This window comes from Polyodon spathula, chromosome 1 (genome assembly GCF_017654505.1).
Source record: "Polyodon spathula isolate WHYD16114869_AA chromosome 1, ASM1765450v1, whole genome shotgun sequence".
NCBI classification, from domain to species: domain Eukaryota; kingdom Metazoa; phylum Chordata; class Actinopteri; order Acipenseriformes; family Polyodontidae; genus Polyodon; species Polyodon spathula.
In genome coordinates this window covers 1,235,963-1,255,342 of record NC_054534.1, presented here as the reverse complement: position 1 = coordinate 1,255,342, position 19,380 = coordinate 1,235,963, and the positions used below count along the sequence as shown (strand labels likewise).

Genomic DNA, 19,380 nt, shown 5'->3' with positions numbered 1-19,380 from the left:
ACTGTTTTTTATACGGTACATTACTGGCAACCCAGCTGCCCGTTTTTTACCATAAAACAACAGATTTTTTTTTACAGTGTAGCGCTGTAAATACTGCGGCACTGAGGTACATGTTTGCGCAGACAATAAAAGAACATACTGAAAAATGAGTGACGCATTAAACCAAAACAAGAAAGTGAACTGAGAGACAAGCAATCCATTATGTGGCTTTTACACGCGTTTACACGCGCAGAATGTGTTAATGAGTTTGTCAGAGCGCTGTGCTTTGCTGGACAGCCTCTGTTTATTGCAGAGAGGTGTGTATTGGTTACTTCCTGCGACAGTACTGTCTGTCCATCAGCTAAAACACTGCCTAACACCGACAATCTTAATCATAAATATTTGACAGTAAATGGTGATGCTTTAATTGGTAAACTTTTGGAACGCATTGATGGAAATGTCCAGTGTGGTTTTTGACGCTTCTCCCGATGGCTTGCACCGCCCAGTTCTGTCAATTCTTCTTTTCTTTTTATGATTTCAAGGTGAATAAACATGGCCTGTTTTGTGCTGATGTCATGTTCATACCTCCTGTAGATACTATTTCCGTCAGCACAGCGATTGCCCAAACGTTCGCAAAGTACCAGTACGCTGGGTTTCGAAAACGTGGCTTCGACTTGCACAGATTCTGCTTCATCATACATGCCAGGGTCATTATTAATCAGAAACCAGAATTGCTACACATCATATTCCACATGTAAAGGGTGTATACTGAGATTTTTTTCCCACTGATTTTTTACCGATGTTTCAATTAAAAACTTTTTTTTTTTTTTTTTTTTTTACTGATTTTATCCCTATTTTAATATATGTAAAATAAACTCAGAAAAATTCATGGATTTTTTTTCAGAGATAAAAACCGAAAATGCGGAACACTACTCTTCATGCAAAGCCAGGTGCTCAATTTGCATTAAATGTTTGACCCTAATGGTCTGAACATTTTGGGTTGAGCAACATATTAACATTTTGTAGTGGGGGGTTGTAATTGAAATGTAATAACGTGTGAACAAGCATATTCATTAATAGTACATTCAGCTGAAGTAAACAATAATTTATACATATCCTAAAACAAATCATGAATATGCAGATTTTTTAGATACCACCAATATGACTAATTAGTTCCGATTATGTTCACACTTCATATGAATTGAATAGGAATGACCAGTTTAGTACATTAAAAAAGGAGATCTATGAGATCCAGGTCACATCCCCAATATAAAATGGTAGAGGTGGGGTGTGAACTGACAGAGCTGTTAAAGTTGTTAAAGCTGACTCCACACCTGAGCAATCACTTGTGCGTCTTAGTTGCATGCAGCCGAGTTGCTTTTATGTGGACATCCCTGCAAGCAGTAGCGAGCCAGGCCGGGCTTTACTTTCCAAGCAAAGACTTCTGTAGACGTAGGCAATCGCGGGACAATTCGTCAACTCTGATTGGTTCTTATAATGCTGACTGCATGGCTTGCATATCCTGTCATAAAAAAGCACTAATTTTCTTTTTTCAATTAAAGGTTTTACTAAGCTTAGTAGTACTTCAAATGATTGGGTGTCCATCTGTAAAAAGTTTTTGGTACTTTTCTGCGTATTTGAGCATCATTTCCTCAACAAGGGCACGGTATGCCCCATGTTTCTGCTGACGCCTCAACCACAGCTTCATCCAGCTTCATCCAGCTTCATCCAGCTCCATCCAGCTCCATCCAGCTTCATCCAGCTTCATCCAGCTCCATCCAGCTTCATCCAGCTCCATCCAGCTCTATCCAGCTCCATCCAGCTTCTTCATCCAGCTCCATCCAGCTCCATCCAGCTTCATCCAGCTCCATCCAGCTTCATCCAGCTTCATCCAGCTCCAGCTTCATCCAGCTTCATCCAGCTTCATCCAGCTTCATCCAGCTCCATCCAGCTTCATCCAGCTTCATCCAGCTTCATCCAGCTCCATCCAGCTTCATCCAGCTCCATCCAGCTCCATCCAGCTCCATCCAGCTTCATCCAGCTCCATCCAGCTCCATCCAGCTTCATCCAGCTCCATCCAGCTTCATCCAACTTCATCCAGCTTCATCCAGCTCCATCCAGCTCCATCCAGCTCCATCCAGCTTCATCCAGCTCCATCCAGCTTCATCCAGCTTTTACATGGCTTTGTTTTTTCTTTACGAATATGGCATTTAAAATAACAATTGAAAAAATAATAAAAAACAACTCTCCCTCGTTAATTACTGGACACATTACGACCTGACCAAAAAAAAAAAAAGTGTCACCTCAGTTGTCAAAAAATAAATAAAATAAATACAATTCCAAACTTGTAGACACTTGGGACTTGGGACAAAAAAAAAAAAGTGTCAAACTACTTCACCTTGTAGATGGAATAAAAATGTAAGTCACCTCAGTTATCATAAGAAAATGAAAGTTGTAGACTTGGGAAGCTTGTTGCTCAATTAATTGCTGAGATGTGGACACAGCAATTGCTTCTGTGAGTAACTGGGTTGCGTGATTCTGTGAGTAACTGGGTTGAGTGATTCTGTGAGTAACTGGGTTGCGTGATTCCGGGAGTAACTGGGTTGCGCAACTGAGCGCTCAGGTGTGGACCCGACTTAACCTCATTTCACGCTTTGACAAGGGCCAGACTGTGTAAAGGCAGGGCACCCACACACAGCACTGGCCGTTACACAAGCATGTCATTAAAACATTTTTGTTTTCAATGGCTACCTGTAGGGTTGTCTGTGGGTCTCTGTATCTGTTTTATTGACACTTGTAGCATGTAAACCATTCACTTCTACTTGTGAAGGTATCCCTCTCATGCAGATGTTCTGTAACCCAATAGCTAGTTTACCTAGTAAATTACAGTGCTATTTATTATTGTCAGTTTTTATATGTGGGTACCAGAATGTGGTAGTTTATTTAACCACATGTATATATCTAAGCAGGTTAGATGAAGAGTCTGGGGAATCCTTGTCCATGGAGTCATTATGAACACGATGCAGGTCGTTTGGATGGGTGTTTCATATTGGTTGTTTAATATTCAGGCTGGAATTTTGTCTCTGAATTATCTCTGAAAAGTTACTGCAGAGGGGAAAAAAAGTAAAAGATAATTCCAAATTGTTTTAGACTTGATTCAATTAAAGGCTGCATAAAACAATTAGCAGCTAATTACAATGTACTGCGGGCTATTTAAACCAACACGTTTTATTTTTAAAAATGCACAATATAGGGCTTCTGCTGATCTTCTTGTAGCAATTTAATAACTGCATTCTGCATTCCAAACTTCAGAGAACACATAAAACATAGTTTTGCACAATGCACATATATTTCAAGTTAAATTTACGTGCCGTAAGACCTCAAAGTATAGCAAACAGGTGCACCTGAAGTCCAAGCTGAGACTTCCTGAGCTGGATTTGAACCCCAGTCTCCAGAGATGCAAAGCTTGTGAGTAAACCTGCTGCTGCTATTATTTCAACAAAGCATACTAGAAACCTGACCAAACGTGTGGTCACTGGGACCTGGTTTGGCCTGACCCTACAGTGAATCTTCTGGAACTAAATGAGTTTGCCTTGCTTTCCAGGTACGTGCCAGTATCACACGCTGTAAAGAAGTGTTGGAACCAGCTCAGGAAACAACTCTCTTTCTCATTCACCACACCATGAATAAAGAGACAGCACAACCCTGTCAGAAAGAGAAGCAAGAGCGCTCTCTCTCTCTCTCTCTCTCTCTCTCTCTCTCTCTCTCTCTCTCTCTCTCTCTCTCTCGGTCTCATCTACTCAGTTGGCGCTTTCTCTCTCTCTGGAAAGTTCAGTCTCTGTTCGACTCCTCTTTCTGTGATCTGCACAAGGCTCTGTTCGACTCCATGCTTTACTGTGATGGAAAGGGAGCAGTGCACAAGTTGGCGCTTTAATTGTACTGATAAAAGGCATGGCTGGAAAGTTAGGAAAGGGAGCAGTGCACAAGGCTGCTGTTCGACTCCATGCTTTACTGTGATGGAAAGGGAGCAGTGCACAAGGCTGCTGTTCGACTCCATGCTTTACTGTGATGGAAAGGGAGCAGTGCACAAGGCTGCTGTTCGACTCCATGCTTTACTGTAATGGAAAGGGAGCAGTGCACAAGGCTGCTGTTCGACTCCATGCTTTACTGTGATGGAAAGGGAGCAGTGCACAAGGCTGCTGTTCGACTCCATGCTTTACTGTGATGGAAAGGGAGCAGTGCACAAGGCTGCTGTTCGACTCCATGCTTTACTGTGATGGAAAGGGAGCAGTGCACAAGGCTGCTGTTCGACTCCATGCTTTACTGTGATGGAAAGGGAGCAGTGCACAAGGCTGCTGTTCGACTCCATGCTTTACTGTGATGGAAAGGGAGCAGTGCACAAGGCTGCTGTTCGACTCCATGCTTTACTGTGATGGAAAGGGAGCAGTGCACAAGGCTGCTGTTCGACTCCATGCTTTACTGTGATGGAAAGGGAGCAGTGCACAAGGCTGCTGTTCGACTCCATGCTTTACTGTGATGGAAAGGGAGCAGTGCACAAGGCTGCTGTTCGACTCCATGCTTTACTGTGATGGAAAGGGAGCAGTGCACAAGGCTGCTGTTCGACTCCATGCTTTACTGTGATGGAAAGGGAGCAGTGCACAAGGCTGCTGTTCGACTCCATGCTTTACTGTGATGGAAAGGGAGCAGTGCACAAGGCTGCTGTTCGACTCCATGCTTTACTGTGATGGAAAGGGAGCAGTGCACAAGGCTGCTGTTCGACTCCATGCTTTACTGTGATGGAAAGGGAGCAGTGCACAAGGCTGCTGTTCGCTGCTTTACTGTGATGGAAAGGGAGCAGTGCACAAGGCTGCTGTTCGACTCCATGCTTTACTGTGATGGAAAGGGAGCAGTGCACAAGGCTGCTGTTCGACTCCATGCTTTACTGTGATGGAAATGGAGCAGTGCACAAGGCTGCTGTTCGACTCCATGCTTTACTGTGATGGAAAGGGAGCAGTGCACAAAAAAGAAAATGCTACTGTAGATGGAAAGGGAGCAGTGCACAAGCTGCTGGACTCCATGCTTTACTGTGATGCAGCTGTTTGACTCCAACTGTGATGGAAAGGGAGCAGTGCACAAGGCTGCTGTTTGACTCCATGCTTTACTGTGATGGAAATGGAGCAGTGCACAAGGCTGCTGTTCGACTCCATCCTTTACTGTGATGGAAAGGGAGCAGTGCACAAGGCTGTTGCTTGACTCCATGCTTTAATGGACAGCTTTTAGGACGGGAGTTCTACAATTGCACTGACAATGAAAAAAATGCAAAAAAAAAAAAAAAATAATACACAGCTGGGCATGCAGCCCACAAGATGTTGAACGGGCTGGTAAGGCTGCAGTGACACTTTGCGGCATTGTAGTATGGGTGTTGATGTGGGACCCCACAACATTTAGAGATAATTACATATATAAAATACATACAGCATCACTTTTAATACTGCTTCTCCAGATTTGTTATTGACTGTCTACAGCTAGGGAAGCAGTCTCTGCTTCTTTAAAGAAATTGGGGTTCAGAAACAAACCGGAAATACTCTTCCAGGATCGGTACAAACAGAACGGCACGATGGATTGTTTACAGACCCACTCTTCGTAAAACACTGTTTATATCTTAAATTGAAATCGTTGTCCCGTGGTATCAGTGTGCAGTTTAACATGAGTATTAATATTGTTGTATTTTGAGAAAGTTAACTTCATATAAGACTGCAAATTAATTATATTAATATATAGTCATGTCGAGACCACGTATGGTTGAAACATTATTAAGAAAAATATTATCTTTGTAGTATACAAGATGTGTTTTTTATTCAGCATTTGATCATAATACTTTAAGGAAAAATAATCTTACTAGTCTTGTGTTTCTGTGAGTGTGCAATATTGGTAATAGTTATTTTCTGTAGGGGAAATGGAGTTGTATTTTGACTAGCTATATGAAATAAATAACTATTGCAGGCATATTATTTCTTTTAAGCTTAATGTGAATATGCATGAATAATATTAATTATGACATATTGTTTACATATGCACCAAGTTTTCTCAAAAGTAACTGAAATACTGATTGTTCACAGATTGGATCCCTTCAGGCTCCTGCAAGCTTCGAGTCACGTTTTTTATAATATCAAGGTGCAAGCATTATGATACGCACTAGGTCAAATACCAAGGAGCAAGCTTCTAATCACGTTTTTTATTGCAGTTAGAAACTGGTGAACAGTGCCAGTTTATTGTTATTTAATACATTTCAAACTCAATTAAAACCGTAATGTTCAGCTTTTCCTTCCATTTGACTTTTTTAAAGCCAGACATTTTTATCAGAGATTTCCGCGGCCAATCACTATAGCAGCGCCCTGTAGTGGAGCTTCCTGATTGGTGAGTGAAAGCTCGGGTTTCTGATTGGAGAGACTGCTCATGAGACCGGTAATGTGTCTGCCTGCCACGCATCATCCCTTTTCTAACTGCTCAGGGCACGATGACAGAGCCCTTATTCACAGGCCCAGAAAGGTTAGGTTTAACTGGGTTAAAAGATCCATTTTTTATGAGAGGAGTGTCATATTTAAACAACATCATAATGCACTATCTATTGGATGTCATATTTCTAAACAACACACAGAGTACTGGAGTTGTTTAAAGGTGCCACTTTCACATAAAAAATAAATGTGCAATGTACAAAAAAAAAATCTTAAAATGCATGTTTGCAAGTGCACACTATGGTAGTTTGATTGAAACAACTTCTATTGTAAATATTTCTTGTCGGCTCGCACTTGAAGGCAAAACTCTCATGTTATAAAACCGGGGATGGAAAGCAACGGCCCCTGGGTCACCACGCCTCATTTGTTTTACTTTTAATTTTGTAAAATATGTATTTCTGTTCTGGCACTCATGCCATCCTGAATCACTTGTTGCTGGGCAGATTTTGCACAGCAAGCACAAATGACCCAGTGGTTGCTAGGCAGCAGTATGCATATGCTCAGGTAGCCAACAAACACATCACAGCAGTTTACAATTGGTTAACGTGGCAGGAATTTAAAAAGATAAGAAAAACAGAATTTCCTGTGTTGGAAAATGATGCTTGGCTGAGAGACCTTTACTTTCTGACAGAGATCACAGGACATTTGAATGAACTGAATTTGTCATTGCAAGGGCGTGACAAAACAATTGCTGATTTGGCCAAACGTGTCCGCCAGTTTCGATAGAAACTGACTTTGTTTATCGACCAACTGATAGAGTCTGATTTCACTCATTTCCAGTTGTTGAGGTGTCATGGCAATTTTGAAAATGAGCGCTATGTTACCTGGCTGACAGAACTGCAGATTACATTTTCCCATCGAGTCCAGGATTTCAACAGGATGGATGTGACATTCCCATTTGTAAAAGATCTTTTCTCTTTTGCAGTCAGAAATGTGAAAGAGTTGGAAGAACTGTTATCACTGAATCAACAGCAATTTGAAAGCCACTTAGTTTCTCTGCAAGCCCTAGATGACATTGCTCTGTCAGATATTCAGAGCTCCTGTCCCGATATACTTCAATTGGAAGATTATGCTGAAGTCAAATCTGTTGGCACCAGACTGTTGTCTATGTTGGGTCAGCTTACCTCTGTGAAGCCACGTTTTCAACAGTGAACATTCTCAAATCAAAGCTTAGGAGCAACTGGCTGACTCCCAATTTCCAGTTACTGGTGCAGAATAAGAACGCTCAGATTTCACATTGATAGTACAGAACGTATTTTCCAGTACTTAATCTCCCAGACACTGGAAACGTTTTGTTTTTCATAATGTACAATGTCTTGTACGCTGTTAGCACTGTGTTTGTGTGTGCTGTATGTGTGTATATATATACATCTCCAAGTATTCGTGGAAAGCTGCAATAGCTTCCTGTGTATTGCTATTAAGAAAGGTTTGCATCTTGGTTTTCACACATGGACAGTCATCTTGTGTGGTTGGAGAAAACAAAAGAGTACTGTGTGAACCTTGTTTATGTCAGGGTCTGCTGTGTTCAGGGTGCAAAAGAACGAAGCAGGGGGAGGCTTCCGTCACTATCCACCAGACAAAATGTCTTGTTTACAGCTATCTGTTTGTGTGCTGCTTTTGTTTTTAACAATATAATCAAATAAGTTTTAATAAGTAATTCGTAGTGGTGATGTTCTAACAAAACTAAGTTATATGATGATGCAACCAAGACATCGCTACAAGATCTACTATCAAGTTACAAGCCTTTGCCAACAATGATAAAAGCATTTGGATCTTTATATACAGTATATATACCTTAATTAATTAATATGTGTTTGGAAATGTATTCATAAAGTTAACAAAAGTAAAATTGTCTGGTGGCGGCCCATGCACCTTTTGGCGGGCCGCTGTAGTGGCCCGTGGTCACATTTCGGTTTGTGATCGCTGTTATAGACCATCATTGACATTTTAAAATTTATCACAAGTGACCTTGTCATGACCTTGTCATGTACAAATACAAACTGTCAAACCCAGGTCAAGTGTTTGTGAGGATTTATTGGTGAGAGAAACCTAACAAACAGAAAGTGAAAGTTCTGGAACCCTGTCTGTAATCAGTTACTGTAATGGAGAGTGATGCAGCGTTTCCTTAGCAGATCTGCAGGAAGGATGACACTGGCGCCACTTAGAGATCAGTTTAATGATACAAGCATGACAAAAGCAATTGATAGAATCCTCCTCAGAAAGAATGATGCTTGTGCAGTGAAATGGATTGAGACGAGATGCATGGGTTATACTTAAAGGAGAGCTCGGCAGCTTACGCTGCCTGAGGTCAGGAACAGTATTAGGAGCACAGTGCTGGGATAAGAAGCTCCCAAAATGTGGAAATGTATTTCTGCTCAGAGTACCATCTATAGGTTTACTACATGGCTGACCTCTCTGAGTTGCCAGAGTGCACACATTTATAATGACTCTAGTATTAAACTCCTTTTTTTTTTGCTGCCACACTGTATTACAGTGCAGTCCAGACGTGGTAACAATTGCAATTGTGCAATTCATAATTCACTGCAGTTACAGTATCGTTGTTAGTGTAGTTGAACCTGGGCACACCAGTGCAATTGTAACTGTATTAATACATCTGACTGATCAATTACAGCTCAGATACGCATTTATTTGTCATTCGATCACTGCCAAATGACCCCATTTGTTTGAAAAAAAAAATAGTTATATAGTCTGTTGTTGTATTTGTACCTGTGATATTTGTACATGTTAATGTGTGTAGTTGTTTATTACTTTTTAGTGTTACTGTAATTATAAGTGTAATTACTGCTGCATAAATGTAACTGTAATTGAAAACAATAGCATTGTAACTGTTATTATAAACCTGATACAATCTGAGATATTTATGCAATTCAATCCTGCAGATCACCTATCTATCTATCTATCTATTTATCTATCCATCTGTAAATCAGTGTTTGGAAATTCTGATATGTGATTGGTTAAAACCTCATCACATTACCAAAAATAACTATTGCCCCATAACCCTGTTTTTGGTCTACAGTTTGTTTTTCTCCCTCCCTCACATTACATCATCACACTGAGTGTCCACCTGTCCACATACAACAAAGCAAAATGCCAGACAAACCCACATCTGGACATCAATTTTGTGACATAACACAAAATGAATTACAAAATATATTACAAAACAAAGACGCTGCAAACATTGCATCTTCAGGCATTATAGTCCCCTGTCGGTAACTACAGTTCTTCCCTCGGGGGCCTTCGTTTCCCACTATGAGCCTCCTCTCCAGTCTATAGCTATATCTATCTATCTATCTATCTATCTATCTATCTATCTATCTATCTATCTATCTTGGTTTTGCCTAGCTAAGTGTGTCAGAAGAGCTGCTCACAGTAAGTCATTTTCTTTTCCTTTTTTCTGCTGTTTTTTGTTTATTTATTTTTTGGTTTTAAGTTTAGGGGTTTTATACTGATGTATGGGATAATAAGGGGTTGTTTTTAAATAAGTAAGCTGACGTGGCGCTATGCCCTTCTCTCGGGGGAATGTGTCTGGGGCGGGGTCACACGATTTAGAAAATCTCTCTCGGAGACGGTGAAAATCATTGTGGATTCTCTGGTCTCTGTTGAGAACTGTGTTGTGGAAGCAGGGCAAGCTGTGGGGTGTGCGAATATAAGATCTGTCTAAAGAATGAATAAAGCTGTCGTGTTTTTTTTTTTTTAATAAAGAAGAATTGATGCACACATTAGTTCAGGAGGGTATTGTTATGAATGGGGCTTTAGTCTCTGTTGCCGTTTGCAGTACCAGTGAGGAAGAATACGATTTCAAATGTCCCGCCATATTTAAAGAATGAACTGCTTGTTAGAGAGAAGAGCAGACATGGGCAGATCATGTCTGATATTTCAATGCTTCCTTTAGGTTGTAAAGATCCAGAATTGAAGCAGGTTGTTTCTTTTAGGAGACAAGTTTATATGCTGCTGAACAATATTGATGAGGGTTTAAACATTGCATTCAAATTTAGAGTCGATGGGAGTGATTATGTGGTGTTTGTGTCATCTGAATCAATGAAATGTTTTAAATGCGGGCGTGTAGGGCATAAAGCGAATATCTGCAAATGATCTGGAGAGAAATGATGAGGGGGTGGAAACCTCCAAGCAAGGGAATCCCGCAGTGAGGTTGGTAGAGCCCAGTCAGTGAGTCAGGTAGGGAAAACATAATGACCGTGTAGAGGAATCGTCTCAGATAGTAAGAGAGGAGAGAGGCAAAGATGAGTCCAAGGGTTAGTGGGAGCTGGCGAGTTGGTGGGATAGAATACGGCAGAGGGTAGTGAGAGGAAGGAGGTTATTGTACAGAGCAAAACACACACAAATACTGTAGAGCAAGGACAGATCTTGTCTCAAAGTATGGAAAGATTAGAGGTGGTTTCTGTAGTAGAAACCGAAGTGGTGGAAGAAGGCAATAATGAGTTGGGAGAATTTATGCTGTCGAATAGAAAGAGGAAGGAAAATGAGTCGGGGTGTTAGTGGTGTTGCAAAACTAGAAAAAATGTCTGAACCCTCTAAAAAAGCAGACAGCGCAAAGTCTGTAAACCAGAACGCTGATACCATAGCAGTAGTATATAGCTCAGAAAGTGAGGGAGAGTGCAGTGATACTGACTCCTCTTTCAATTACGAGCTGACAGCAAGTCAGCAGATGAGAGGAGGGTATAGCATGGAGAGTATAAGGGCTTTTTTAGAGATGATTAAGGGCAAGCGAGATCTTCAGCTGTTTTTGAACTCAGCTAACAGCTTATGCGAAATGCAGTACAGTTAGAAATAGAGAAGAAAGAGTGAGACAGATTGAAGAATGTAATAGCTAAAGTGTGTGGTTCTTTTAAACAACATGAATACTGCTTACCTTATATCAAGCACACATTTTTCTTCCTGTTTACTTGATGTTCCTTTTAAATGTTTGTCTGGTTGATTCTCTTTATAATTACTCAATGCAAAGTTTTTTGGCAACAATGGAAAACAAAAAAACACACCTTTTTAAGACAGTAAGACAGTGGTGGGATGTGTCTAAAGTCCAGGTGAAAATGCTGTGTCAGCAGTACACTGAACATGATACCCAAAGTACAGCTCCATAGAGCTCTACAGGATGGGTTTGATGATAAGCTGTTTGAAAGCTTAAAAATGAAACAAAGAGAGTTGTTAGATCTGGCTGATTTACAGGTACAGGGGGAACTAGTATATGCAAGATTTAAAAATCTTTCACAGGTTGATGCTTCGACTTTGGATTAGAGAAAAAGGTAGCTCAACTCAAGCTGATCCATCGCCTAAAGAACATAAGAACATAAGAACATAAGAAAGTTTACAAACGAGAGGAGGCCATTCAGCCCATCTTGCTCGTTTGGTTGTTAGTAGCTTATTGATCCCAAAGTCTCATCAAGCAGCTTCTTGAAGGATCCCAGGGTGTCAGCTTCAACAACATTACTGGGGAGTTGATTCCAGACCCTCACAATTCTCTGTGTAAAAAAGTGCCTCCTATTATCTGTTCTGAATGCCCCTTTGTCTAATCTCCATTTGTGACCCCTGGTCCTTGTTTCTTTTTTCAGGCTGAAAAAGTCCCTTGGGTCGACACTGTCAATACCTTTTAGAATTTTGAATGCTTGAATTAGGTCGCCATGTAGTCTTCTTTGTTCAAGACTGAACAGATTCAATTCTTTTAGCCTGTCTGCATATGACATGCCTTTTAAGCCCGGAATAATTCTGGTCGCTCTTCTTTGCACTCTTTCTAGAGCAGCAATATCTTTTTTATAGCGAGGTGACCAGAACTGAACGCAGTATTCCAGATGAGGTCTTACTAATGCATTGTACAGTTTTAACATTACTTCCCTTGATTTAAATTCAACACTTTTCACAATGTATCCGAGCATCTTGTTAGCCTTTTTCATAGCTTCCCCACATTGTCTAGATGAAGACATTTCTGAGTCAACAAAAACTCCTAGGTTTTTCATAGATTCCGTCTCCAATTTCAGTATCTCCCATATGATATTTATAATATACATTTTTATTTCCTGCGTGCAGTACCTTACACTTTTCTCTATTAAATGTCATTTGCCATGTGTCTGCCCAGTTCTGAATCTTGTCTAGATCATTTTGAATGACCTTTGCTGCTACAACAATGTTTGCCACTCCTCCTACTTTTGTGTCATCTGTAAATTTAACAAGTTTGCTTACTATACCAGAATCTAAATCATTAATGTAGATTAGGAATAGCAGAGGACCTAATACTGATCCCTGTGGTACACCACTGGTTACCCCACTCCATTCTGAGGTTTCTCCTCTAATCAGTACTTTCTGTTTTCTACATGTAAACCACTCCTAATCCATGTACACGTGTTTCCTTGAATCCCAACTGTGTTCAGTTTGAGAATTAATCTTTTGTGTGGGACTTTGTCAAAAGCTTTCTGGAAATCTAAATAAACCATGTCATATGCTTTGCAATTATCCATTATCGATGTTGCATCCTCAAAAAAATCAAGCAAGTTAGTTAGACACGATCTCCCTTTCCTAAAACCATGTTGACTGTCTCCCAGGACCCTGTTACCATATAGGTAATTTTCCATTTTGGATCTTATTATAGTTTCCATAAGTTTGCATATAACAGAAGTCAGGCTTACTGGTTTGTAGTTACCTGGTTCAGTTTTGTTTCCCTTTTTATGGATCGGTATTACGTTTACAATTTTCCAGTCTGTCGGTACCACCCCTGTGTCAAGAGACTGCTGCATGATCTTGGTTAGCGGTTTGTAAATTACTTCTTTCATTTCTTTGAGTACTATTGGGAGGATCTCATCCGGCCCAGGGGATTTGTTTATTTTAAGAGCTCCTAGTCCCTTTAACACTTCTGCCTCGGTTATGCTAAAGTTATTTAAAACTGGATAGGAACTGGATGACATGTGGGGCATGTTGTCAGTATCTTCCTTTGTAAAAACTTGTGAAAAGTAATCATTTAATATATTTGCTATTTTTTTTTCTTCATCTACGATTTTGCCATTTGTATCTCTTAAACATTTAATCTCCTCTTTGAATGTTCTCTTGCTGTTGTAATATTGGAAAAACATTTTGGAATTGGTTTTAGCCCCCTTAGCAATGTTCATTTCTATTTCTCTCTTGGCCTTTCTAACTTCCTTTTTGACTTGCGTTTGCAGTTCTGTGTACTCTTTCTGTGTACTTTCTTTTTGGTCCTTTTTTAATGCTCTGTAAAGTGCCTTTTTTCACTGAATATTTTTTTTAAATTGATCTATTAAACCATTTTGGCAATTTAGTTTTACATTTAGATTTGTCTACTTTAGGGATGTAATTGTTTTGCGCCTCTAGTACTACATTTTTGAAGAACAACCATCCTTCTTCTGTGGGTGTTTTCTCTATTTTACTCCAATCTACTTCTGTAAGTCTCTGTTTCATACCTTCATAGTTTGCTTTTCTAAAATTGTAAACCTTAGTTTTAGTCATTACTTTTGGGGTTTTAAAAAACACTTAAAATGAGACCATGTTATGGTCTGAGTTTGCCAGTGGTTCTCTGACCTCTGTTATAGTTATTCTGTCTCCGTTATTTGAAAAGACTAAATCAAGGCATGCCTCCCCTCTAGTCGGTGCCTTGACAAATTGTGTTAGGAAGCAGCCATTTGTCATTTCCACCATTTCAATTTCATCCATCGTGCTACCCATCGGGTTTTCCCATTTTATATGGGGGAAGTTGAAATCCCCCATTAGCATGGCTTCTCCTTTGCTACACTCATTTCTAATGTCATTGTATAACAGATTATTTTGCTCACCGTCTGAATCTGGAGGTCTATAGTATGCTCCTATTATTATGCCCTTTGAATTTTTGTCTGTTATTCTGACCCATATTGATTCGGCTTTATTTTCTTTGTCCAGGTTTAACACCTGGGCTTCAAGACTGTTTCTTATGTATAGCGCTACCCCTCCTCCTCTTCTGTCCTGCCTGTCTTTCCTATACAGTGTATACCCACAAATATTATATTCGTCCCCATCACTCTCAGACAACCAAGTTTCTGTAACACCTATCACATCATAGTTACTTGTTAGTGCAGTAGCTTCAAGTTCTATAATTGTGTTTCTGATACTTCTAGCATTTAGATAAATTCATTTAATGGTTGTCTTACCTGAGTTGTTGTTCTTGTTTTGATGCGGTCTCCCTTCTGTTTTTTTGTTGATTTCTCCCCCCTTCCTTTCTAGTTTAAATGCTTCTGAACCTGCTCGAGGATCTTTTTTCCAAGTAGACTGGTTCCTTTGTTATTTAAGTGCAGTCCGTCCCGTCTATACAGATAGTCCTCGTTGTAGAATGTGGTCCAATGATCAAGATAGGTGAAGCCTTCTCGTGTGCAGCACATCTTCAGCCATGCGTTTTGATTAATTATTTCTAGCTGTCCATATGGTCCTTTGCAAGGTGCCGGTAGTATACCAGAAAATACCACAGTTTTGGTTTTCTCTATTCGTAGTCCAAACTACGAATTGAACTTGCTGTGTTTCTCAATATGGAGTCCCCAACAATCATGACCTCCCTTCTTTTTGTTGCCTGGTCACCACTTTCAGTAGGGTCCTGGATTTTGTTCCTTTCGTTCTCTTGTTGATGGTTCTGCTCATCAAAATTCTGAAGTGACTCAAATTTGTTGGTTGTTTTGATTTCTGGTGGTTGTGTTTGACGAACACTTTTTTTCCCTGCTTCTGCCTACCTGAACCCAGCTGTTCTGACCTTCTATCTCCCTGGTGGCTTTCAGTCTGTTAGGGGTGATGCAGACTTCCATGAATTGTGGGTGTGCCAGGAGTTCAGGGAACCTGAGGCTATTCGGACACATGCTTTATTGTTATATACAGACTTGTACACTGCAGAGGATGTGGAAGAGTCCCAGGGGGCTCGACAGTTCCTCAGAGGTTTGTCTCAGGTTCCTGAAGAGGAGAGGGAGTGGCTGGAGGAGGAGCTGGCCTTCCAGGAGCTCACTGTGGCTCTGGAGGGGTTAAACAATACAATGTCTCTGAGCTGCCGGTGGGCAGTGCTGACTTTGCTACCTAAAAAAGTAGATCTGGGCAAATTAAAAAACATGCGGCCTGTAAGCCTTCTGTACGCAGACTATAAAGTAGTGTCTGAGGCACTGGTGAACAAACTAAGGACTATGATGAATAGTATTGTGGATCAGGATCAAACGTGTTGTGTACCCAACAGGTCTATCCTTGATAACGTGTTTTTAATTTGTGATTTAATAGCAGCCTCCTAGTTCTTTGGGATAAAAACTGGGTTGATTTCATTTGATCAAGAAAAGTGTTTGATTGGGTAAAACATAGATATTTATTAAATGTGTTTAGGGCTTTTGGCTTTGACACAAGTTTGTGGGGAAAATTCAGGTGCTTTATAGTAATGTGTTCAGTGTCCTGAAAATAAATGGTGGGTTGAGCTCTTCTTTTCCAGTACAGAGAGGAACTCATCAAGGCTGCTCTCTCTCTGGAATGTTATATTCTATTTCTATTGAACCCCTTATTGAGAAACTTAGACAGGTACTTCAGGGTCTGGTTATTCTAAACTGCTGCAATCAGTCCTTTTAAAGTTGTGGCCTATGCAGATGACATAGCAGTGTTAATATTAAGCAACCAAGACACAAGGGCTAAATCAATGCCAGGATTTGTTTGAAAAAGTTTAATCTGCTCGAGCTAACTGGGTGAAGAGCAATGTTTTTTATTTGGGGATTGGGAGGGCACCAGACCAGATCTACCAGGGGGTTACAGTGGAATGAGAGTGCTTTTACACATCTCGGGGTGTTTTGGGGAGAGGAGGCAGTAGCTCAAGAGAACTGGGAGGGAGTGTTGGATAAGATGAAGAGCAGATTGCAGAGGTGGAGGTGGTTAGTAGCAAAGATTTCTATAGAAGCAGAGTCTTGATTATTAACAACTTGGTCGCCTCAGTGCTCTGGTATAAGTTAATGTGCGAGAACCCCCGACCAGCTCTAGTAAAAGAAATTCAGAGAGTGCTGTTAGATTTCTTTTGGGATGAGTTTCACTGGGTAAAACAAAATGTTCTCTATCTGCCAGTAGATGAAGGGGGGCGGGGCTTAATTGAGACCTCCAGTAGGATTGCAGTTTTTAGGCTTCAGGCCTTACAGAGGTTGTTGTCTTTTCCTGAACCTCTGTCTTGGAGAGACATTGCATTTGCTTTTTTTCACAGGGTGGGAGGGCTTAGGTTTGACAGACAGCTGGCCTTGTCAGTGGTACCTCAGTTTTATAGGGGTTTGCTACTCACCTGGCACACAACAGTGAGGATGGGGTTTGATCAGTGGGACTGTTTTGGCTTTTAGAAGAGCCTTTAATACATAATCCTGCTCTGAAGTCTATTTTTTTAGAATCTAACAGTTTTGTGTCATTGCTGGTCAGTAGGGGAATCATTAAGATTGGGCAGTTAATAGATGTGAAGAGGAGGGAGTGCAGTTTCTCTGGTCACTGAGCTGGAGGTCAGGTTAGTGCAATATGTTAATGTGGGTTTAATGCAGTTGAGGGATGCACTGGGAGAAGGAGGGAGAGGAACTCTTGAGCAGTTCTAAAGGAGAATGTACTCCAGAGGAAGAGCCTCTTGCTTTTATTATAAAAGATAGACCTAATGTGGAGAACACTTGTGATCAACCAGGAAACCTGTTAGTTTGGGGACATGCTGACTTTTAGTTTTGACTCTGCAGAAAAAAAGACCTGTGTAAGCTCTGTGTGAAGGTCGCTCACTATACAGCTATCAATGCCAGACACACACTGGAGAGAGAGGTTAGGAGTGGAACAAAATGTAATAGCTGCGTGGAGGGCCCTGTATAAACCACCAGTGCAAAAAAAGGCAGGAGATTTGCAGTGGAGAATTCTGCATACATTTATTGTGGCTACCAACTCATTTCAGGCAATAATTCAGCCAGGAGTGGAGGATAAAAGTAATTTTTTTGTTTATTAAGAGGAACCGTATTCCATTGTTTCCTGTGCTGCCTCAGATTGAAATCACTGCTTAGGTTTCTAGAGAGCTGGTTAGGGAGTTAAAGGTTGAGCTCTCTGACACAGTGTTTATCTTTGGGGTAAATTATTCAAGGAAAAAAAGAGTAAGTGTCAGCTGGCTAATTTTTTGTTGGGTCAAATTAGCAATCCTGAAAAGCAGAAAAAATAAAGTTTCCCAATGTCTGACGGGTGATGCAGTTGTTGTGTTTAAAACACATTTTCATTGTATTACATGTAAATACTTTTCCAAAACATCAAGCGTTCACGTTGGCGTAGAATCATCAAGGGTACAGAACTCTATAGGGTACAGACCTCTACCATATGCAACACCTAAACTTACTAGTATGCCAAAACATTGGCGATTTCTCTGCTCTGGAGAAAAGGGCATTTTCTTTAATGAAGCAAGTCAAAACCCACCAGATCAACAAAAAAACAAGGAAACATTATTGAAGATTTTGCTGCAGCAAACTGTAACATATTTGACTACACAACAATGTACAGGCATGTTTGTTTTTTACTAGTTATTTTTGTGGACTATTGTGGAGCTACCATTAGTGAAAACCACTTTGAGCACCCTTCTATTTATTACCTTTCAGCTTCATAAGGTGGTCCTTGTTTGTTTGAACTGTTGCCTTTTTATTCAGTAAATCAGAAAAAGTCCTTGTCGAGCTATGCTACAGGATTTAACGCAGGCTTCAGTTTTTTCCGGTTTTATTCTAAAATGTATTTAGCATTCCCCCTACAATTTAATTCTGTCAGATTCATTCAGTCATTCGTAGTAACGTAAAACTGAGAATTCTACCTGTTGTAAAAGGGTGGAGGGCTAGTTATTAAGGCTAGAATGTATATAAAGGTGTGTGTGTGTGTGTGTGTGTGTGTGTGCGTGCACGTGTGTGTGTGCAGGCGTGGCTGTTTGTTCAGTGGTAGGGAGCCCGCAAGTGTATGCTTGCCTAGGGCCCAGTGATGGGTTAATCTGGCCTTGACCACCCGCAGTCCTGCTCCTGCGCTCTCTAGTTTCCTCCCGGTCAAAGCTGGGCCCACACGCAAACCTCCCGCACCACTGCTGCTCGTCCTCTTCTGCTCCAGCTGAGGGAAAGACACAAAGGAAAAAGCACATCTGAGTACCCGCTGGCTCTTAACCCCACCCCACCTCACTCTATCCCAGGTCAAGCACTTAAAGTTGATCCCACTACTGGGGTCGGCCTATCCGTGCTACCTGAACTAGCATCACCCTGGTCACAGTACTTAACGTTGGGCAGAGCGGGGTGGCCGAATCCTGGAGATAAGTTCCACAGCAGAGCCCACAGTCAAACAATCGAATACAGGATTGCTTTCATAATCATAATGATTTAAAAAGTACTTCTCCTTTACTACTTGCAAAACGCCCATGGTTGCCCGCCTCCACTGTGTAAATCCACTGCCGAGTTTATAACTGGCTGCTTTATAACATTCTCTCTGCATCTCTCCTCTGTGTTTCTTTCCTGTGTTTGTTCTCCTACATGTTCCATTTCTTTCTGCTTCCTATCTACTCCATTTATAACCTGGGTGAAATGAAATTGCTTAACAAAGATGTAATTAACCTGGTGGTTAATGGTGTAAATTGGCTCCTTGGGAATCCAATGCAAGCTATCCCATTACATGCTAAAAACAAAACCTGTGTAAACATAATCCAAACAGAAAATTCTAATACAGCACAGCGTTACAGACATACACATAACACACTCTAAACAACCAAAACAAATATAAAATCATAATAGTAAGTGAACATACAGCCGTTCATAATACAGTGCAATAATTCAATTAATCCAACAATTAAGTGCAATAAATAATTAAATCCCCTGTTGATAGCGTTCGTCACAGGTGACATTATTGT

At 40.7% G+C, this 19,380-nt stretch overlaps 1 protein-coding gene across 1 annotated transcript in view; it reads left to right on the top strand.

The window, feature by feature from the left end:
- LOC121303356 (inactive heparanase-2-like) overlaps positions 1–18,597 on the top strand; it is a 27,968-nt gene extending 9,371 nt beyond the window's left edge. Inside the window, exons 4-5 of the mRNA XM_041234031.1 lie at positions 15,369–15,537; positions 18,522–18,597. Coding sequence (XP_041089965.1) covers positions 15,369–15,537; positions 18,522–18,597 — 245 coding nt within the window. The remainder of the gene's footprint in view (positions 1–15,368; positions 15,538–18,521) is intronic.
- Positions 18,598–19,380: the final 783 nt, after the last annotated feature.